Source organism: Falco naumanni, chromosome 1 (assembly GCF_017639655.2).
Source record: "Falco naumanni isolate bFalNau1 chromosome 1, bFalNau1.pat, whole genome shotgun sequence".
NCBI lineage: Eukaryota > Metazoa > Chordata > Aves > Falconiformes > Falconidae > Falco > Falco naumanni.
The window spans coordinates 19,614,116-19,637,692 of record NC_054054.1 but is presented as its reverse complement, the minus strand read 5'-3'; the positions used below and the strand labels follow the sequence as shown (position 1 = coordinate 19,637,692).

The window sequence follows — 23,577 nt, the reverse complement described above, 5'->3', positions numbered from 1 at the left end:
ATGACCATGTGAGATAATGCATGTTATGATTTGATCTGTGAAATTTTAACTTCTTGGATGATAAGGGATGTAATGAAATAATGAAATATATGCCTTTTGCAAGTCCTCTGTAGAACAGTTGGTTTTGGTTTGTGGTTTTTTTTTTCATATTGGGGAATAGAAAAGCAGTGAAGAATCTGTATTTTTCTGTACTTCCCATTTCCCCTTCTCCCCCCCACCATCTCGTCACACCCTTCTTTATACCGTCACTCTGAAAACACACACTAAAGTGTCCCATCAGTTTCAAATTTTTTTTGAGAGTAGGAAGAACACTGTTGTGCTTTATAGTCTTAAGAGGTAAAGGCTTTTATCTGGGTCAGCATAGTTAAAAAGTATTTTAATTAATTTTAATCTTTCAACAGCGACAATATTGTCTTGCGGATGGATTATCTACCTAACTTATTATAATTCCCGGAACATTGGACTCATTTTAACACTGGTTCTTAACAGATTGTATAAACATGGCTACATTCATATTGGTAAGTTATGATTACTGTAATGCCGCTGTTAATCTACTGCTTTTTATTATACCTCAATTTACTAAAAACTTGAAGTAAAATCAAAGTGTTCCTTTGTTATAGTAATTTGAAAATGGTTAGCATGGATTGAATTTAAGAAGAAAAAAGTTCAATGCCATGTTTGAGGGGAGGATTCTTGGCATAGGTGGAAACCCTCCCCTCCCCTTTTTAATTGATGTCTTTTATTATTTTATATTAAAGTTCACTTGGCAGGCTTTTTTAATGTTGAGTTCACTTTTTTCTGGTCTGTATACTTTGTGTACTTAAAACATGTACTTTTTCAAAGCCCTATAACCATAGTGGTTAGTATCCTAAAAGGAGAAGCTTGACCTCCGTCCCCCATGGAGCCTGCCTGATCCACTTCTGAATTTGCCTTATAATTCCGTGTTAGGGTGCAGCTTCCCACTCCCCCACACCTTTGAGGCTGGTTATACAGCCTCTAAAGTGAGGGTAGCGACTGCTGGAGTGGACTCAGAGGGGCACAGTACAGTCTCAAGCTTTGACTCCTTGTTACGGCAGTGTCCTTGCTTCCTAAATAAGCTGTCTGAACAACTAACGTTAATCCATACTGGGACTGTGATATGTAGAATTTATGCTGGCTGGAACATTTGCATCAAATCCATTAACTTTTCTTTTTCTTTTTTTTTTTTTTTTATCTTTTAAAACGTTTTTGAATAAAACAGGTCAGTACAAATCACTTGGGCACTCGCCCACATTACAAAAATATCTGGTGCTGAATCACAGAGGGCTCTATCCCACAACCTCACTCTGATGGCACTTTTAATTTTCTTTCATTTATTCTTCCATGCCTTCTTCTGTCTGCTTCCCAGAATAATGATGACTTTAGTTCTGGTTGTTTTCTGCAACTATTGATCATAAGTGTAGTGAAAATTTAAAACAAAAAAAAATCCTACCCATGCTTGCCTGCCAAAGAGACCCCCACAATAATTTGCTTGTGTCCTCAAGAATTTAAGAACTGTAATCCAGATCACCTTCAAATCCAGCTTTTTGAACAGCAATATAGATGAAATACTTATTGGCTGCTACACTTGATCTGTAGGCTTTTATTAAAATTTCTGTGTGAAACTGCTGTTAAGTAAAGACAGATGGACATAGCTGACCAAATATGTGGTGTTCTTTATAAACTTAATCAGTAAGAAGAGTGTAACATTAATTAAATCCTATGATTTACAGCTTGGCTTCAATCGATTAATGTTGATTTTTTATTTTTTTTTTTTAATCATGGTTTACTTAACTTTCTGTGGATGAGGTGAGAAGCCCTAGGAAAAATATGGGCTATTACATTACCTGCTGGTCGTTTCACACTTATTAATCCTTCTTGCTGTAAACATGACTTGTCATAATAATTGGAATAAAAATGTTATAGCCATTGAAAATTTGAAAAATTTATTTGTCAAGAATCTTTATTTCTCTTAATTACAGTCTTGCATACAAGGGCTTGGTACTGTCAATGTTCAAAATGGCTTTCCTAACTCTTTTCACAAGCTTTGCAAGGCACCTGAGTGACTAGTGTGTCTCAGGGTACTGGTTGTATTCTTGGGTGGTGCCAAACCCAGCACCTTTTAGAGCTGCATCCTTTTTGTCTTGTATGTTCTGAATCTCTTGACTTCCCTTCTTGTTTGAAAGTCAGTGTGTTTTCAAAGGGAAGACTCAAGATACCCAGTAAACCTGTTTTGTACTATATTCCTCCTGCTAAGAAAATAAAGCATTAACAACTTTAGGCTAATGTCTGGTAAACACTTATTTCCACACCAGGTTCCTTTTCGTTCTCTGTGCTGTCTGGAAAAGTCATGGTTCGTGAAATCTATTTCATCACAGAAGACATGTCTATCAGGTACAGGTTTCCAAGGGAGTCACTCTTCTAATAGTGATTTGAAATACAATAAATGCGTATGTCTAAATAACACATATCAAAATACTTTCTTGCAAATGAGCAGTAAATATATTTATAAATGTTAAAACTGAACTGACTCTTTTGATTATAGTATTGAGATGTGTTTAGATACTTGTTAGCTCATTTGCTGTTTGAGCATTTTCAATTGGAACTGGATAAGTTGTCCTTAATATTTGTGAAAGAAAACACTTCAGAGTTTGAAGGACAGCTATTTTTTTTTCATTAATGTCTTTCACTCCCTCACGCTCCTGCTCTTAAATCTGGGAGATTCGTTTTGGCCAAGTAGTTTGCATTTATTTACTGGAATTGAGAATAATTTGTTTCATGAACTGCACACAGCAAATAGCTTGTAATTTTGATTCTTACTCTTAAATCTGGAAAGCCTTGAGAAGGCAATGGGTATGGGGTTTTATAAGTTTCATCTAACGTAATAATTGTATAGTACTGTACTATATGCTTGCTGCTGTAATGCTTTGTGCTTTAGTATTGCTTGTCCACTACTGCAGCTGCAGATCTCTGCACTGCACAAGGCAACATGTTGTGCAGCTGCATATAGGATATTGCATTAGCACTCTCTTAACTTTTGTTCTGTCTAATCTATTTGATTTAGAATTCAAGATGGGTTTATCATATTTCGCTGGTGGAAGATGTACAACCCTAAGCAGAAACAGCACGGTAAGTTTCTCAAAAAGATTTCAAAGGTGAAGTTTACAAGTAGCCTGCAGAAAAATACCTCCTTTGCACAATTGCATGCGTGTAATTGTTAATATGTACCTGAAGTACGTTGAATCATCAGAAGGTATGGGGTTTTTTTACTAGTTGATCTATGTTAGTAGACTAGAGCAACACAGTGAAATAAATACAGGATTCATTGCCAGGGACTTGAACCCTGCTTAATACAAACCGTTAACCTTAATAGTAGCCTTCGTTAGCTGTAGTCTAAGCACAGTTGAGCCTGTTTTCAAGTTCTAGTGTTGTGATGTTAGTGTTTTAGTAAAAGTGTTATAGTAGGGGATGTTCTTTAGTACTGGATGACCTTGTGTCTTGATGACATCTGTGGTCATAGAAGTGAGGAGGTGTGAAAAATTAATTTCTTTTTCCTCCTTATCACTGGCTGAAGAATGATGATTAATACCAGATGCAAGAGATTAATTGTATCTGCGGAAAACACTGTGAGAAAACATAAGTAGCCTAGTGATGTGTGCTTAGTCATTTATAGGATTAGAATCTGGTTGAATGAGAGGTCCTGCCTCTCTAGACTTCTGAAGCATTGCAGCTCCATTACTAATTCAAGGAGGTCCAGAAATAGTAACTGTCTGCACTTGAGGAGGGCACTGATTGAGAGGCTCATTGAACTTTGGAGGACTTCTCTTCCCCCCCCCCCCCCCGCCCCCCATCTCCCCTTTGGAAGTGGCCTCTGATGGTGAAGCCTCTTAAGCTTGTCAGCAAGCTTGTACAGCTGCTGCTTTGTCACTACCAACTCAACAGTGGTAGGAGTACTGCATACATGTTATGCAGATAAAGAAGAGGTACCATTCAGAGTTGCTCACTTCTTTTTATCGAGGCATTATTAAGCCTCTGAGATGATAGGACACAATTCAAGTTCTTCATGCCGTAAGAAGACTAATTCAAAAAGTGGCACCTAGTCTTAGAGTTAATTAGATTTCTCCAACCACAGGTTATTGTCCAACAGGTTTTCATAGAATTTGCTTCATCTGCTAGTTAAAACATATTTCTCTAGTGGCTCACAGAATGAAAAAAAGGAATTGAACTTTATGCAATAAAGATAGTTGTGTCTGTCTTTTATGGTGGTATTTTTGCTTGGCAGTATTGCAAGGTTTTAACCTTTTCTGCTGGCATTTAAGACCGCATAATTAGCGTACAAATAATCCAAGTAACCAAGGAGGTCAGAGGTGTATAGGTCTGGCAGCAAAGTAATGCCAATAAAATACTCTCTTAAATAATTACTTGTTTTCCTAGGAAAAATAACCTTACTCAATTTACATTTTGATTATTTAGCAGAGATGCTTTCGGTTTTAACCTTAAAGGAAAAATAAAATCTTCAGTGATTCTTAATTTATTTTACTATATTCTTTCCAATACTTTTTAACCTGCTTGATTGCCACAGAAATACCTGTACCTGATCAAATGGCTGATGATATACTGCATCTTAGATGTATGTTTTGTTCAAGGATTACTGCTTTACAGCTGTTACAGGGAATGATTGGAAAGCCAGCTGTAGCTAGACATTACTGATGCATACCTTTGTTTCAAATCCTTCATAAAATAAAAAAAAGACAAAATAGAGCTGAGATTTTCCTATAGAAAAACACAGAGGCTGAATCAGGGCTAGTAACAATTTAAAAATCCCACCAGATTCTTATAAAATCACAAGACCTATGTATTTTTTCCAAGCAAAATTATTGAAATATTTCTTATGAAGAATTTGATATAAGCAATAATAATTAGTTTCCGAGTGTTTTAGTGGTTTTGGTTTTAAGTTCTGTAATTGAAATGCAATGTGTCCTAACAATAGTGTGAAACAGAACAGGAATGGGATTCTGTTTTTCATAGTAGTGATAAACTTAAAGTCCTGTTAATGCAGAAATAATGTGACCTCATTCTGTTTTATTTTTTTTCCTGAGACATATTCAGGGTGTTAGAGGAGGGTTTTTTTGTGCACAAAGGGGAGACCAGTGAGAGCTCCTGAAATACTTAAAGGCCTTAATAAGTCAACTCCCTTTCAGGTCATTTCAGGTGTTCTTGACATCACCTCTTTGCTAAAGGGCTGTACTTGATAATCCAGTTTTCAGTGGTAAGATTATTAAAGTTAAGTGCCATTACAACTGCACACAAGGAGCTGAACTTCAGCATTGGGGACATGTTAAATTTTCTAAAACCTATCTTTGTCTGTTCGAATGTGTACAAAGCTTCTATGTCTCTGTCTTGTGAAGGAATGTGCTGAAGTTAGTGCAGGCTCATATGTTCCCCACTGAGCTTGTGGGAGGAGAATGACTAGAAACTAATTTGTATATTCAGAGGTTTTAGAACCAGAAAGGGATTTGATGTTCATCCAACCCAGTCACACAAGTTGTAAAGTTTTCCCTGGAAGCGAAATAAGTGACCTTTTATAAAGATTGAGTGATGATGAGTATTTGACATGTTCAGTAAGTGATGCCAAAGTAAAATGGTTTTTAATGCTAGGATTTACATACTTAATCTTGATAAACTTCAGCTTCCAGGTTGTTACTCCTGTTGGTAAGAAAAATGCAGTGTCGTTCCACATGCCAACAGAATATGTTCATGTGTTATTGGAATATTTTTCCCTGATAATTGCTTTCTAATCACATGGCTTCTTAGCTTTCTTCCTGAGGAGCTGAAGAATGTGGCAGTGCCTGCCAGTTGCTGCTGACCTGCTGAGATCCACTGACTTTTGCAAGTCTTATGAGGACACAGAAAGAAATAAAAATGGGGCGCAGAGCTTCATCTGAGGTTTTGTCAGAGAACAGTGAAGGTTATTAGGCAAAAGAGGGGAGAACAGTTGCGTTCACTGTGCTGTGTGTGATTTGTAAAATGGTTTATCATGTACTCTTCCTGTTGACCTTCTGGTGGTCAATATGTGTTCATGATCAAAGGGTAGATTACAGTAATGGATGCTAGGAAGTGTCACTATTAAACCTCTGTGTCAGAAAAAGGAAAAATGAAAATGCTTTGCATCCTTTTTTGGGGTTCTTTGGGTTTTTTCCCCATGTTCTAAAACTTAGAGAAGTATTTTGTTGCCATTCTTGGCTTGTACTGTAATTTAAGGATGCTCCTCATAAAGCCTTAATCAGAGTTCCTTGCATAAGAGAAGGTTTGAACCACAAAAAGTTTGGGTAATGATTATTGATAGCATGTAGTGAAGTTGCATGTGTGTGTGTGGTTTTGTTTTTTTATTAAAGTTCCCCAGTTTGACCTGGCAAGCGCAATCTGTTTTTCATTGTGGCACTGTGTTTGTACTAAGCTTGTCATAGCAATGTTGAAAGAATTTCATACAAAAAGTCAAGCACGTGGGTTGTCTTTTCGAGTGTTAAGATCAATCGTACTGGGACTTGAGAATAGGTTTTGTACATACTTGAGAAATGAAAGTGGTTTAGGAACACAAGTTGAAGGATTGTGTTGTGAATAGGGCGTACCCAGATGTCTTGGCTTAGGTGCCACAGCAGTATTAATGTTCATGTTGTAAAACTATATAGTATAGTTTGTGTGGTACTTTTTGAAGGGGAAATACTGTTTTGAGAACCAATTCCACTACTTTTTATTGTTGGGAGTGACTTGTTTCATGTTCCCATTAGGGCTTATTTAGTGGGTATGTTTATGTTGAATGGTTTGGGTGGGTGCGATGCAAACATTTTAATAAATAATAAAGAAATAAATAATACATCTTGACTGAACTCTGTAGGATGCCAGTGTTAAAACCTTGGCTACGTTAATCACCTTGATTCCAACAAATCTTGATAAAACTTCAGTATTTTGCTATCAAACTGGTAGTTACTGTTACATAACCTATATATGTACTTCTTTGCATCATTTAAGTATATGACATTCAGATGTACTTGTCTCTTTTTCCTTGCATTTTTCTTTTGCAAAAGTGTCTTAGGCAACAAACTTGGTGCGTGGAAGTCAAATCTTATTTTTGTTACTAGGAAAAAGAGGTAGTTGTCTCTTTAAATCTTCTTTAAAGAAATTAATTACTACATATGATTTCATTTAGTTAATGAAGTCTAATGCTTGCCTCCAGGAATTGAAAAATTAAATTTATTTGTTTTCTTGATGATACTGAGATCTCCCAGGTGAACTATTGTGTATCCCAATCTTTGTCCATCCTTTGCCTATATCTTATTGATGCAAGTTAACATTACCAACAAACAGATTTGATAGTGCCTTTATAAAGACAGGAAGGAACTGAAACAGGCTCATTAACTTTTTTCTGTCTCCTGTTCAAGAAAACTGTGATGTCAGTGCTTTCTGGAGACTTACAATGCATTCACTTTTTTTTTTTTTGTTTAATAATTATATGGAAATTTCTGGTAATTTACCTGTGAGGGCTAAAAGGTGGGTTGCTGTTGTATTGTATAGATGTGTAACAGTGGGGGACAGATAAGCTTGATAGGAAAGAGGATGCATTTAATAAAGCAGGTGTCTATAAGCTTTGGCTCTTGGCCAGCTGCATTTCTTCTCTTGACCCTGGCCACAACAGCAGTGGTGTTTGCTCTGACTTCTTAATTTATTGTGTCTGTGGGAAATGTACCCACTGAGTTACAGATTGGGGACTGCTGTAATAATCGTTGATGCTTCAGCTTCCTAAAGTCTGTTTGACTTAGACCAGATTGGGTTTTAGAGCAGCTCAGGTCTCTTGAGTGAACGTGTAATGGGCACTCTTTCAACTGGGTAATTAGGGGGAAATTGTGTGAGCGTTTTCCTCACATTAACTACATAATTAGGTCATACTATCTAAGGCAAAAGTATGTCAAAGTATGCCACAAACAGCCCTGTATGCAACCAGCAGATGTTAAACTAGTTTTCAAGTATCAGAGAGTCAAGCTGATATTACAGTTAAAATTTTAATTTGTGGATATTTTGACCAATTGTGCAAAATCAGTATGCTCCTTGTGAGTTCTGCATATTGGTGTTTTCTGTTTCTCTGCAAAAGAAAGCTTTTTCCCAGTTCAGGCCTGCTGTACCACAGAGCTTGGCTAGAAAACGATTTGGGTTTTGAGGCTGAATTGGTCTCAAGTATTGATGCCTGTACTAAAAAGCAGAAGTTGGCACAGAGGCTTCTGTGCTGTGCATCAAGAGGGATTCTTGTTTGGTTTTATATATGAAACTGAATAAACCTCGTTTATCATTTTCTGCAGCTCATGCCTGGGTTTTTGGGTTGTGACCTAAGGGTGAAATGCTTTTTGGTTTTGTATTTTGTATGCAACTGTGCTCCTTACCAAGTTTTATTGATTTGCAAGGGAATATTGGAATAGAATTGGAAACCCTTTTCGTACTATTTGTTTAGATCCAAAGGCAGAAACACGACTGTATATTATGGTGAATGACTTTGAATTTCATGTGTACAACCGTTCTGAGCTTTATGGTCAACTTCAAGAGCTATTTGGATTGGATCCCACAATAATTCCAGCAAAGAAAGATGATGAAAAAGCACAAGTAAACGGGAGGCAGAGAACACATACCAATCTTGAAAGGTAAATTATTATTAATTTTGCTGTTTTGTTGATGCTTTGCTCTGAAGTGCTGAACTGATCGGGTAATGTTTTGTTAACATAGGCTCTGGAGGCCAAATGGTTAAAGTGCAGCTGAGAGAGAAATTGCAGCAATGAGCCTGACAGTCTAAATCATCTTCCTTTCCTCGGATTCCTACCGTGATAATTAAAAAACACAACCAAACAAACTAAACACTCTTTGTTTAATGATCAGAGACAGGTTGAAAAAAAATCTATTTGAAGTACAATGTGGAAAGGGGGCATGTGTTGAAGAGGGTTAAGCTTGCAGAATAGTAATGGTATTGCTCAGTAGAAGTAACAGCTGCTCAAGACATTCAGTAGACAAAATGTGAGGATCTACATGGTGTTGGGAGGACTTACTGGTTTCTAACCTTTAAACTCAGTCTGATTTCACAAGTTGTATTTCTAGGGGTGTGTGTTGGTGTCTGGCTACACAAACCTTCTTGTTTCATTCCTCTTTTTGGGGTACTCGGGAAAACATGAGGTGTGTCTATGAAGAGTTCTACATGGCTTATGTGTCATGAAATCAGATGCTCAATAATAAGCCTGTCTTTGGGCAGAATCACACCAGACTGATTAACTGGCAGGAGCAGAGAAGATCTAATGAGACTTGAGTCCTTCCACTGCTGCTGGCCAGGCCAGTACGTGTTACTGAATTACGTTAGTGGGCAGCTGCAGGGTGCTGTGGCAGTTCTGAATTGGAGTAAGGGCTGTGCCTTGGAGCCAGCCTCTTCACGTTTTCATCTTATGCCCTTGTTGACAGGTGCAGGAAGAACTTTGGGCAGCATGTGTCTTGGGAAATGAAAAATCCCACACCTAAATAGGAATATTTAGAACAGACTCTTTTTTTTTTTTTCTGAACTGTTGCTGAGTGTTAGATGTGGCATGCTTGTTTCCTACCTGTGTCAGCTCAGCGTACCAGCACCCAAGCTGTAGCTGCCTGTTCCCTGCTGTTCCTCCAGGCTCTGGAGGAGTCAGCAGTAGTCTGCTAGCAGGTCACTTACAGGAGGCGCCCCTGTGGGAAGGAGTGCTCCCTGGGATCTGTGCACTGAAGACCCCTAGAAGAAAAAGTTAATTAGTTCTGCTGCAGAAAAGACAAAATAATAAAACCCATTTTTTCCTGTAGTGTTAAAGTAAAAACAGAATCTCAAGACCCTTCTTCTTCATGGAGATCGCTTATTCCAGTCATTAAAGTCAATGTGAGCACGGTAAGTGAAAAGACCCTGATAATGAAAATAGTTAGCAGTATATGTTTAAAAATCAAGCTTGCCATTCATTTTTGTTACACATTCTTTTGGAGTTTTTGTCCTCCTTCATGCTTTAACAAAGATTTAAAATGATACCACCAGCACTTCTCTGACACAGTCACAAATCCTGCTGGTGCTGATGGAAACATGGTTATGTTCTCTGTTTTGGGAAATACCTGTGTCTTAGACTTGTAATGATTTGAGGAATATCACCAAGTAATTAAGCTTGGTAATGCATGTTGTATGATGTGTGGTGTGTTGAGTTTTTGGGAGGTGTTTGAGTTGGGTTTTTTTCTTCTTTTTTTCTTTTCTTCCCTGCATTTTTTAGTAGAGGTATTTGGACATGTTCCTTAAAAGTTGATGTTGCCTACCACAAAAACTCAGATAACTATTATGGAGGTGATAGGAGATGGAATATTGAGAGTTTAATGTACAAGGTAGTATTTTTAGGTATGCAGAGATTATGGCCAGGATTTTTGTCCATAGTCTTCATTGGCATATGGCCAATTAAACTGCATTATTACAGGTCAACATGTACATATGTGTAAGAGCAGTGTGTAATGTGTAATTGGGTTTTCTTTTTGATTTAGGGTCGCTTGGCATTTGGGAATCATTATCAGCCACAAACACTTTGTATTAACTTTGATGATGCTTTTTTGACATATACCACAAAACCACCTTCGAGCCACCTTGATCAGTTTATGCACATTGTGAAAGGAAAATTGGAAAATGTTAGAGTCATGCTGGTTCCAAGTCCAAGATATGTTGGTCTTCAGAATGATGAGTAAGTTTTGGGTATTTTTATTTACATATTATTTTATTATTTATTTTAAGAAAATGGAGAAAAGAATGTTGGTTGTGTTTCTGTGACTTTATTTTTCTTAGCATGTTTGGATGGTTGGTGTTTCTACCACTCTGAAGGTTTTAAATGTTGGGCCTTTGAATCTTTGAAACTATTTTATTTATGGAGAAAAGCACTGGTTTTCTATCTCTTTAAAGATTTTTTTTTTTTTTGTGTGTGTTCTGCTCTGTGATTAATCAGGGAATCTTCAACTAGATCAGGTTGCTCAGAGCCCTGTCCAGCCTGACCTTGAATGTTTCCAGGGTTGGGGCATCCTGCATTCAACTTTTATTTTCCTTCATTCAGGTGCTGTATCTGTACACAGGCTTTGACAGCAATACATTTCTAGTACAAATACAAGGTTTAAAGTGTTAACTTCTGTAGAGCTGATTTGCTTATGGTTTGGAAAATAATTTGAAAAAAAATGAGCAAAAGCTGCGCACTTGTTATGGTAGAAATCATGTTATCTTTTGAAGACAGACTGCTGATTCTTTTACCTCTATGTATCCCACATAAGCAGGGTTATGCAGCTTTAACGAGCTGAATGGCAGTAAGTTGAACAAAAGAAAGGGTGCTTGCATGAAGTGATTTGACACTAGGATTCTTGTTTTATTATACTTTAACCAGCAAGACATTTATGTGCATACTATGTTAATGTCCCTGATTGATATGGTATGAACATTGTAACCAGAATTTTCTGCATTATCTTATTTAATGCGTGCAATGTTACATATTCAACAGATAATTTGGACAAAACTGCTGAATTTTGGAGTCTTTTCACAGGCATTATTTGCTCAACAAAAAATAAATAATGTATACTACCCTTGGGCAATTATGTTTATGATTATATCTATTCTATACCTCCTAAGCAACAACATCCAGAGAATGAATTACAATTTTTGCAAATAAACTCTATGTTGTTTGCCTGTACCTTAATTGGCTTTGTGTCAGCCAAATACTGCCTTCTATCATATACCTTCATAGGTTTTCAGAGATCATTCTGTGGATGTGTACAGAATCTTACTCTTCCAACATGACGACAAAGGAAATTTCTCAAACTAATATTGAAAACAAACAAGATTAAAACAGAATAGGATTAAGATACTCAAACTATTAGCTTTTTCTCCTACTTCCGCAAAGTATTTTCTCTTTATGTTGTCACCATCCCTTTAGCTCCTGATGGCTGAAGGATGGCATTTGTGCAGAAAACATGCCCTAATTTCCTGGGTAGATTCAACAAATGACCCAGTTCACTGGAATGGGGAATATTTCAAACTTTAGAGCCTGCCCTCTTGTGCTTCTTTGGCTTAAAAATGAAGCTGGGTGTCTTAACTTTCAGAAATTCCTGCAGGCAATAGACATATAAAAAACAGCTAAGTGACTTGATGAAATTTCTTACAGACTGGCTGATCGATACAAACATCAAAAACTCACCTTGAAAGCTGTCATATTATATTACAAACAGACATGTCAATGCCTCCATCACTTCTTGCAAATAAATCCTCTGAAACCCAAGGAAAAACAAATTGTGCTAGGAAAAGCAGATCAAAGGAGAACAAGTTTGGAAAGCAGTGACTGAGTCAGCAGGCTCAAAATGGAAGTTTAAGATAAGATATTAGGAAATAATTTTTAATGATGATGATAAACTCATTATCATTATTTGCTATTATCAAATTAGGTTTTGCAAATGACTTATGTTGGAGTTTCTAGGGTTCTACCACCTCCACCAGCTAAGTCTGGCAAGGTGAAACTATTCTTGCTGAGGGTGGGTTAGGCAGCCTCCTTAGGTACCTTCCTCTCCCATTTTCTGTGGAGGTACCTTCTTGTGCACTTTAAGCTGGGAATACAGCTAAAAGAAGCACTACCGTGTCTTTTTTGCGTGGCTATGCAGTGAAAACTGACCATGGAATTCATCCCTATTAAGAAAAATATAGATGTTGGTCTTAAAGCTAAATAGGTTCTGCTACTGGATTCACCACCTGTTGGTTATCACCTAACCTGTGATGAGCCTAGGACTGGTGTAAGGAAAGATACCACTTTTCTTGGCTGCTGTGTTGTTTGCTATGGCCTGTGACGCTTTGATAATACAAAACTATAAGCTACTTCAGTCATCTACTGTCTATTTTCAGATTCTTCTTAAAAGTGGAATCAAAAAACTAGTGACAAGACATGACGATACAGAAGAGAACTTTCCTCTTTGTGGAAAAAACTCACACTGAGCAGGCAAAAAGATTTTACAAGTGTAGTGAGTTCAGAACAAGAGCACAAACCAGAAATGTATAATGGAATGTGTAGGCATGGTAAAGATGTACATGAAAAGAATTTGAGGAAAAGGACCGAGGAACACATTTAGCTACTGCATGGGGTTTTGTTGGTTCCTTTTTCACCCCTTGCACTTCCATTTAGTGTAAGACTTCGTACCTTTACTCCAGAAAGTGGAGTATGGGAAAGGTGATGAGCATGACATGTCAGCGGGTGTTTGACAGGAGGATTTGGCCATTCTGTCAGCTCCTAAAGCTTTCCTGTAGATACTTCTCTTTCCTACAGCTACATGAGAGTTTCTGTTAGGTTGTGAAGTTAAGCCAAATTGTCCATTGTGAAGACAACTCAGCACAAAGACTCTGTAATGCCATTTAAGATAGTGGTTTAGATTAAAACAAAATTATTAATTATTCTGAATTGGTATAAGTAAATGCTGCTAGGAGGACAAAAATAAACAATTGTTAAATCTGCCCTATGCTTTCATACTTTACAGTAATTTTTATTAAAACAGTCATGTACCTTCTCCAGTGTATTTCTGTAGATAGCTTAGATAAAGCTGTATAGTGTTTCCAGACCTATGCCCTTCGTGTGAAAGGGATATAGTGTTCTGTATTTCGCAGCACAAAACATACAGCAGCTTGAGCAGCAGGGAGCAAGTACAGTTTGCCATCATAGACGGCTGCCTCGCGCTGCGGCTGGCTGACCTTCACGGGGAGATGCTGAGCTGCTGGAATGAGATGCAGCCCCTGCCCAGTGGTGTGCCCTGCTGGGGGTGGCGTCATGCAATGGCGAGCCATTGTGGCCACCAGAGAAGTTACTGCCAGGCTCCTGGATTTTGCAGCTGGTGGTGGCGTGAGCTCCCCCTCTCCTGCGTTACAAAGCAGGGTGGCTTCCCCTGAGCCCCATGGCGGTATGCTCGGTGCGAGGGGCAGCTTACCAATAGCACGTGTGCCACGGTGTGCTTGGCAGTCTTGCTGACCTGCCTGTGCCTGTTCACAAGAGCGGATGGAATACACTGAACTCGTCCCATGAGCTAGTATTTACATATCTCTAAATGCTTTCCTTCCCACTTCTATTCCTGAGCCAGTAAATGGTTGGGTTGGTTTTTTTTTTTCACATCTTGCTCTATTTGCATCTTGTTGGGGAGGCCAGTTCAATTTTGGACAGAAAAAAAGAAATGGAAAACTGGTAGTGAGTAGAAAGTATTTAATCTTTCACTGCTGTCATTACTCTCAAGGTAAAATTGATTTCAAGGTTCCTGCTCTGTTGCTTTTCAAGAACTTCTGGCACTATATGGGCTCTGCATATGCTCTTTTCTATATTTTCCAAGTTTTTCTGCATTTGGAACGAGCTGTGTAAAATGGGCAATGTGCTTCTAACAAGCCATGCTGTTAGACCGTGTATTTCTGTTATTGGAATTTTCTTTTTTAGTTAAGAACTAGCAACTTATAAAAGTGTTTGAAAAGTGGCAAACAACTTTTGTAGTAAAAATGGAACTTTCATATTATAGTATTATTACTACTAGAAAATGTAATAGTATGTAAATTAACATGTGTTAATGCTGTAAGAAAGGGATTGTAATATACCAGTATAATAGTGTTAGGAGAAGTGTTTCGTGTATTAGTTTTATCACTTATATCCTTTTATACTGAGGGAAATGTTATTGAGGAAGAACAGCTTTTTTTTTTTCTCCCCTTTTAAACTAATGGTCTAATTACTGAAGATGTCCCTTTGGATCAGAGTGCTATTTTAGTAAGAAAACAATTAGCAGGTGAAAGAACGATGTAGGACAAGGAGAAAGGAACTCTTGATGGAAAGAAGCATTAAAAGTAAAACTTTGGTAGTTGGTTGGGGTGTATAATATCTGAGAAATGTCTTTGTGGAGAGGAACCTGGTATGTTTGTGCTTGAGTTAACTAAACTTTGAAGTTACTCTATGTAATAGTAATAATAATAATGTAAAGATTAAGTGGGTTTTTTGCAAATCAGGGTAGACATAGCCTAGCAATATGACAGCTACCTTTTTGATAGGAGACTTGAGACAAGATAAACTTAAATATTCGCTGTTTATTTTCAGAAGGTATTCAGCCTGAGGTAGCAGATCAGGAGTCACAGTGTGATAGAGAGACATGGAGAGTAACTGAAGTTACAACCTGCATTTCAAATTTGGCTTACAAACAGCTGCGTTTGGGCAGACTGTGGTGTGGCCCAGGCACTTCTGTCTGTTGCGTCCACCTTTTTGGTAGTGTGACACAAGACCGATGCCTGGTAGATAAGGTAGCCTGTGGCTCATCCAGGCAGCCTGCCGTCAGGCTGCTAGCAAGACCAGTATAGACTCATGAAGCCAGTATCTTGGGATTGCATCGAACTTTGCTCTTGCCTACAAAATTTTCTGGTGAGGTACCGCCACATACACTGTATCTCTGCTGTTGGCTTGCTTGACACAGATAGCAGTTTTATTGATGATTCCGTGGTTAAATAGGTACTACTTATAAGCTACAAGTAAGCCTGACCTACGTAATCTCTTCTGTTATCCTTAACATGTTACACTTAAAATTACTTGAATTCATAAAGATTAATTTTGGTGTTTTTTCAATTTTATCTTTGCACTCTTTTTCCATTACAGACCACCAAGACTGATGGGCGAAGGATTTGTTGTAATGCAGTCCAACGATGTCGATATCTATTACTACATGGATGAACCAGGTATCTTTGTTAAATACAAAGATAAAATTGTAAGGGAATTGAAGGCTATTTGTTTATTTGATTGTCTGGACTTGCAATTCCTTCTTTTTTTTTTTTTTTTTAATGTTTAGAGAGTTAGTGTGAAACCTTGGAGCCAATAAAAGCATTCGTGAGTACACTTATGAATGCTTATAAGTTCCTAAGTTTTTTCTGCAAATGACAGAAATTTCTACTGAAACAAATGAGAGAAAGTTTATGTATTTTATATTTAGAAGGAAGTGAAATTTGGAGCTGCATTCTTTTTAATGGTTGTTGTAAATTTCTAGGCTCTTTCATGTAAGAGGCCTGGGGTATTCCATAGTTGAAATAACTGTACAGGTAGAACCAATGTTTTTATCAGTGAGTAGTTTACATAGATGTAGGTACTCTGTCAGCAGTGCCTTCCACAAGTCTCGTCTGCAACTTGGAAGCAATTAATCTTGATACTTATTCTTGAAACAAGTTGTGTTTTAAGGTGTAAACTGAAAAAGATGTAGGTTTTCAAAAGTACTTCAGCAGTGGGGACAATTTATAGTCAATACCTATAGGGGATTTTGGGAAGTTGATTTGATCCATTGATTTCTGAATATTGGGGTGTCTGTCTTTTTGACTTTAAATCCAGTGAATTATATTACCATGTTATTTTGCTGGAGTTTTTTTTTGTTTGCAAAAGCTTTTGCTCTGACTCCATGTAAAAGTATTGTCTGAATCTTGAACAAAGGTAACATGTTCAATAACAATGCATACTGATGTAGGATAGGCGTAGGAAAGCCTGTATTGGTAAAAAGCATGCTGAACAGATAAAACTGCTGTGTATGTCAGCATTTCACTGACATCAGTGAGGAGTGCTTCAGAAAACACCAGAGATTTTTGGTCATATTCTCGCCCTTCCACTGGGAGTCTGCATTGGATTGTGGCTTGATATTTACGCACTGTAGTGGTTTCAAATAAAATTGACATCAGGACACTTTAATTGTCTTGTGCTTAACAAACATTTTTTGTGCGAATTTGAAGCAGCTTCCTCAAATAATCTGTTTATTATATTATGTAATATAGGTCTCGTACCAGAGGAGACGGAGGAAAGTAATGATGGAGAAGCAAACAATGAAGACAGCAAATTACAGGATCTGCCACCGTGTTGGGGTTTGGACATTGTTTGTGGAAAAGGAACAGACTTCAACTATGGACCTTGGGCTGACAGGCAGAGGTATTACCACGATTTACATCTTTACTTTTTATCGTTAATATCTGTTATTATTGAGAAAGCATTCTAAAGTTTCTAGTGTGCGATTGCTCAGACTTGTAATTTGTATGGGGTAGGCTAGGCAGTCTAAAAGAGAAGTCCTGCCACAATGGTTTAAGATAAGTAAATTCATTGTTGCTTCTCTTGTTGGCCTTCCAAAGTTAGGATCACTCAGTGAATATTTATTATTAAATTAAAAAATTATGTTCCTGTTTTCTGTGAACAAAGTAGTTTTACTGTTTACCAAGTGTTACATATCTAAGGGTTTAACCTTTTTAATTGGTTACCTTTAGACTTGTCAAGCTCCTGTTAGCTCATGGTTAAGAATACACTTCACATTGATGTGAAAATTTTATGGGAGTACAGATCTAGCTAGGAAAATAATGAGGGGGAAATCATTTATCCCTGCTTAGGAGAATCAACTGCTTGGTACAGTCTCCAAAGTATTTACTATCTAGATATTTTAGTGACAAAATATTAGGCCAGAACTCTACTACTGTTCTTTGTTTAGCCCTCAGTATTTTGCACATGAGTATTTCTGGTGGAGACAGTAGGTTGTTTGGAGAGCGAAGAACTATTAAGTAAAAGTGACATACTCAGTGCTTTCCCTCTTTTTCCCCTATTAATTACAGATTGATACTTCTCTTGGCCTCCATTAATTCTCCTGTGAAACTGTTATGATTAACTGTCTCTTAGGAGTGTGAGGATGGCAGACCAAAGCGTAGTCATTAGATATGGCAGTGTCTTAGAGAATTGAAGAGAAAATGTCAGTTTCCAGAACAGTGCTTTTCTAGGAACTTGAAGTTGGTGAATCATTAATGATATTTTTAATACTACCAAGAAAGCTCGCTCTATGATAGTATGCTTTTTGTAATTTTAACTGTCTAGGTAGAAGGCAGTTTAGTGCCTATGCAGAGTGCGTAGAGTTCACAGATACATACCTGAGAATGCTTTCACATTGTGCCATGGATAGAAAATAGAATTTTGGAAAGAACCAGAGCATTTTGGAAGCACCGATCTATAGGTGTTCTGTGGACTGTGTACTCTCGATTCATGTAAGGGGTTCTACAAATACCGATCTTTAATGTATTATGCAATAAAATCTTGGGTTTCCCCAGGATTTTGACAGTGTGTGGTGGTTGTTGGGTTTTTTGTTTTTGTTTTTCCCCCAAACTTTAAGCTGCCTTAAGGGTCAGCTGCTGGGTGCAGGAAACTGCTGCCCTCCTTAAAGACATACTTCCACCCCCTTGAGACCTATATGAGCTATGCTGTCAGTGCTTCATCGCTGTAGCTTTCCTTTGATGTAGTTGCCTGTTCAGCTACAAGTCTGCAGAAATGTAGGCTTCACTCCCATTCTGAGGTCCTAAAGTTTTGTATTTTGTTTATTTCTGGGCATTACATCAATTATTTATGCACAAACCAAAGCGTAAACAGATTACTTCCTACTATGTTTTTGTAGCAGATTTGTAAACCAAAGATTAGGAATAAGAAGAAAAACATAGCTTGTTTGCCATCTGAATTAGAATATTTTTGTTCTAAATCATTTATGGTCTGTCCATTTATGGCTTTTATTCAAAAGTCACTTCTTGTCATTGAAACTTCTGGAGATTTCAATAATGAGTTGGAAGGCTCCCACGATGCAGTCTTTAAAGAAACATTCCTTCTTATCACATTCAGTGGTTGTCTAAAAACTCAGCTAACTGGGAAATAATTAAGTGAACCAAATAGATGCATAAATATGTGTAAATATTTATCTCTATTTCTTCTGTGAATAAAAACTGTTGGGTTTTTGTTGTTGTTTTGTTTGTTTAGTATTTTTTCTTCTTCTTCTCCACTAGGGATTGCTTGTGGAAGTTTTTCTTCCCACCAGACTACCAAGTTATGAAAGTCTCAGAAATTGCTCAGCCTGGAAAACCAAGACAGATTCTCGCTTTTGAACTGCGGATGAACATTATTGCAGATGCCACCATTGATTTGCTTTTTACCAAAAATAGGGTAAATAATGAAAAATTACATAGAAAATAATTAGCCTACTGTGATAACACAGTACTTTTAGATTGTGTGTATTTTCACTTGTCTCAGGTGTGTATTACAGAACTGTGGTTTTAAAAGCTAGGCAATTTTGGGTTTAGTCTTCCATAATTATGAGCAAACTCTTCAAAGAGAAATATTGTCTGAGATGTAATATAGGTCTTGTACCAGAGGAGATGGAGGATGCCAGCTCCTATACTCTTGGGAATTCATGGTCTGGACATTTCCTGTGCAGTCTTCCATTACGATGAAGCTCACCATGATGAAAAGATAATATCTTCTGATACTGGATGAATATCTGATATTACTGGAGAGATTATACTGGGGGGAGCAAAAGACCTGTAGGGGTTTGGAGTTTTCTTTCTACTGTTGCTACTCTTATAAATGGGATATAGCATGACCTCATTGTACACCTGTTTTTTCTTTTTTGTGTGCGTGTGTGTGAGTGAAAGGGTTAGAAAGCGCAGTGTTAGAAATACATATGCATCTGACTTCTCAGGCATTGGATCAGAATATCTTATGCTGTTTCTATTGGCGGACATAAGTCAGAATTTGTTAAGCCTAAAAATGGTGGTGTCTGAGTGAACTCAGACAGTTCATTAATAATTTTTCTGAAGGCAAGACAGGCTTTAGTCACCAGGTGCCTTAATCCAGGTATGGGTAATGATAGCCAGAAGCATAAAATACACTGGTTAATGTGACTTTTTTTCTTTCTTGCAATACAGGAAACTAATGCTGTACATGTAAATGTTGGTGCAGGATCATATTTGGAAATAAATATTCCCATGACAGTAGGTGAAAATGGTGAGTTAAGACTAAGCTTAATTTGTTTTCCTGATGTTTTTCCTGAGCAGTTATCTTAAGTCCTATCTGTGTGTGAATGTCTTGTAATGTTTTTCCCTGTGTGACTGAGATGTATTTTCTTATGTAAAGGAACAAAAAGTATTTCATTGCAAGGTATTAAAGCATGTGCATATTTAAGTTACTTCCATGTTTTACTTGGGTTAGGAAACACAGATACCTTAACTACTAGACAGTGTATCATTTAGTTATGTGTCTACTGAAGCAGATTACTGATACATTGTCAACCCAGAGCAGGAAGACTTCTTCAGTAGGATTAGTGTAGTAGTTGAATCATGCTGAGAAATGCATTATGAAAACTAATTTAATAGTAGTTCACTTAAACAAAACAAACCGCAAAATCCAAGGTGGAGATAAACATAAAGTTATGGGTATGCTCCTTGCATTTACTTGTCTTGTTGGTTGGTTTGAAGCCCTTTGCTAAATTGTTTGTTCTCTTGATTCTGTATGGCATATTTGAGCTCTATTCTGCAAGTTAAACTCAGACCTCCAGAACCTAAGCGTTTCCAGGCCGAGCAAGATGACTTTTGTCATCCCCCCTACATGAAGGCAGAAGATGTTAAGCTCTTCATTGACAAACAGTAGAGGACAGAATTATTCTAGTATTAATTTCCATCGTGATATTTCTTGATTATTGGTGGACTGCTGAAATCACTAGTGAAAATTATACAAATATTTGTGTAACTCTTATGTCTGAATGGTTATGTTTTATGTCTTTTGTTTGCTAGGCTATTCACCTACAATTAAAGGGCAGCTTCTACATGTTGATGCCACCAGCAGTATGCAGTACCGGACTCTTTTAGAAGCTGAAATGCTAGCTGTAAGTTTGTATTAATAAGCACAAAGCTTTGGTCTCTAGAGAATTTTTACTAAAGAACATATTTATTTGTCTGTTGAGCAGTTCTTCAGGTTCTTAAACAATACAGAAATATGCCTTTTGAATGCATTTTGCAAGGTCTTGATGTGTAAGGAGCTTATATATACACACTTAACTATGCACATGTAACTTTCAGAGACTTAAATAATTTATATACCAAGTTATATGTGTTTTGAAAGCAGTGGAGAGATTGCATTACCACTTACAAATCTTGCCTCACTTACTATGTAGCTGTGTGTTCATATAGGCTTTACCTTATTAAATAGTTACACTCGCTAGCTGTGTTACAGAATATGTGTGCGTAAGTACTTGAAAGTACTTCAGAGTGCTGAAAGTACTTGAGAAAGATTTAATACTGCATTATTCCTTTGCCTAGTATTTTACTTCTGCAATATTGTAAATCTGTAGGTTATCTTTCTCTGGATTTTAAATGACGTTATTAGAGTGATGTTTTTAATGTTTAAATTTGAGCATCGTATCAATACTTGAAAAATATTGTATTCTCAGGGATTTCATTTTTAGTGTATTGTGAAAAGTGATGCTTTTAATGAAAACATTGGCTTATAAATTGCTTGGTATGTCTGCTGCAATAGATGTATGAGAAGTTCAGAGTATACCTTTCCAGATAAATGAATACACTAACACTTGACCTTCAAGCAGAGAATGAGAGATTAAATTATTAAGGAACTGGAGAGGCCTTCTGTTCATCCCAGTGGGAAAACAGTTTTAATTATTCATCAGAGTACATATGTGAAAACTGCTGAGCTACAGGGTCAGGCACTGTCATCTTTTCAAGTAATACTGATGCTTTAATATCTTGTTCACAGTTTCATATTAATGCCAGCTATCCGCGGATATGGAACATGCCACAGACATGGCAATGTGAACTTGAGGTTTATAAAGCAACCTATCATTTTATCTTTGCTCAGAAAAGCTTCTTTGCAGGTAACTTCTTTACTAATAAGTTATATATCAAATTAACTGTTGGTTTTTTTTAGACTCTCTTTTCAAATTTTGTACAATAGATTGCTTCTGAGGACAAAGTTCCTGATGTTTTCTGTTGCCCACAGGTGTTTAAGTCCATGGTATTCTTATATTTGAGTAGAGATACCGAATAATTTAATTTTCTGACATCTAAACTAAATTTGATCTGCAGTTACGTTAAGTGATCTTAAATTTCAGATGAATTTGTCTCTGTCAGAGCTATTCATTTGTTTAATATTTGTCACCTAGGATGTTGATTTCTCTGGTATCTCTCTCCTTGGCTGACTGATTTTCAACTGTTGTGTCCCTGTGGCTGAGGGATGATGAGACAAAGGAATTTGCTCCTTAGGATTTTGTCTGTGAGGAAGAATACTTATGCACAAGGCAGTACAACGTGACACAGCATCACCAAACTGTTGCTGAACATTCCAGCTGCAGTAATGGAAGGAATATAGCCCCATCAATGTGACATGGCCTTGGCTAATTAGCCCTGCTGAGAGGAAGGATTAATTAGTGCAGGCATAGTGCCATGCTAATAGTTGTCCTCCTGGTGAAGCTGGAGCCATTATCTGTATAGCACTGCAGTACACAGCGTAGCCTACCAGTCTGCTCAGAGCAAACCTGAACTTCTACAACACTGTTTTGCTGCATTAGAAAATATTAATAATGTACACATTCAGAGTATCAGAGCAGAGAACTAAAGGAAAGCAGTCGGTTGTCCAGTGCTTTTAGGTCAATGTGTAACTTCGCTACTGCACAAAACAAAACTAGTAAACTTAATTAAACCTATGGCTTTCCAACTTAAAAAAGAGGGGAGAAATGGGAGAGGGATTCACAGCAAGTATTTGTGGAATATCTGCCTGAGAAATACATACTCTGTGTTGTTCTCATTTTCTTTTTTCTGTATAGGAGGAAATGGTTAAGATTTACAATTTATGAAAAGCCAAAAACTTAAGAAGTCTCTCACTTGATTGCTACTAACTTGCCTTTTATTACTTTATGTGGGTTTAGATTTGATCCAAGACTGGTCCAGTGATAGCGCACCTGATATTTTTTCATTTGTTCCATATATGTGGAACTTCAAAGTCATGTTTCATCAATTTGAAATGATTTGGGCAGCAAATCAGCATAACTGGATTGACTGTTCCACCAAACAACAAGAGAACGGTGAGATTACTTTTTTGTTTATTTGGGAGTACATACTACAAAAAAAATGTATAAAATGTATATATATACAGAGTGAGAGTACAAGAATTACAAAATTTGTACTAGAAAAATGTGTTCAGTGATAACTACCCGTTTTGCTACTGTTGATGTGTATAAACCTTCCTAAAACTGTTGTAAGTTCTAAGTTGCTTTGTACAAATGCATACCTTTTTGGGGGAGAGTGCAGTTCTAGATCATGTTTTAGCGCTCATTTTTCAAAACCCTTTGAATCTTTGATTTAGTACAACAGTTTGCAGAGAGCAGCTCTGAGGTTTTGACATATATTCAGTAAGCTAAGTGAAAACATTTGCTCGGGAATAAATATTTCTAAGTAATGTTAGAAAAATACCATTTGACCTCCGTATAACTAGAAATGTCTATTTCCTGTTTGTTTTGGAATAGCAGATAATGGTGCTAATTCTAAACATAACTAAGAGGCACATTTCAGAATGCCAAAACTGCAGTGGTCTACACTGCGCTAGTCTTAGAATTTCAACATATGAAGAGGATGGTGGATTAAAAATCATGAAATTGTGTTCTAGTTTAAAAATAAGGCTC

General features: G+C 37.1%; 1 protein-coding gene across 11 annotated transcripts in view; it reads left to right on the top strand.

The window, feature by feature from the left end:
• KIAA1109 (KIAA1109 ortholog) overlaps positions 1–23,577 on the top strand; it is a 125,136-nt gene that overhangs the window by 11,491 nt on the left and 90,068 nt on the right. For all 11 annotated transcript variants that reach the window (XM_040583966.1, XM_040583943.1, XM_040583950.1 and 8 more), the window contains exons 3-15: positions 402–518; positions 2,334–2,412; positions 3,083–3,147; positions 8,519–8,705; positions 9,871–9,952; positions 10,582–10,775; positions 15,720–15,799; positions 16,874–17,024; positions 18,899–19,055; positions 19,817–19,895; positions 20,681–20,772; positions 21,657–21,774; positions 22,825–22,980. In XM_040583966.1, coding sequence (XP_040439900.1) covers positions 402–518; positions 2,334–2,412; positions 3,083–3,147; positions 8,519–8,705; positions 9,871–9,952; positions 10,582–10,775; positions 15,720–15,799; positions 16,874–17,024; positions 18,899–19,055; positions 19,817–19,895; positions 20,681–20,772; positions 21,657–21,774; positions 22,825–22,980 — 1,557 coding nt within the window. The remainder of the gene's footprint in view (positions 1–401; positions 519–2,333; positions 2,413–3,082; positions 3,148–8,518; positions 8,706–9,870; positions 9,953–10,581; positions 10,776–15,719; positions 15,800–16,873; positions 17,025–18,898; positions 19,056–19,816; positions 19,896–20,680; positions 20,773–21,656; positions 21,775–22,824; positions 22,981–23,577) is intronic.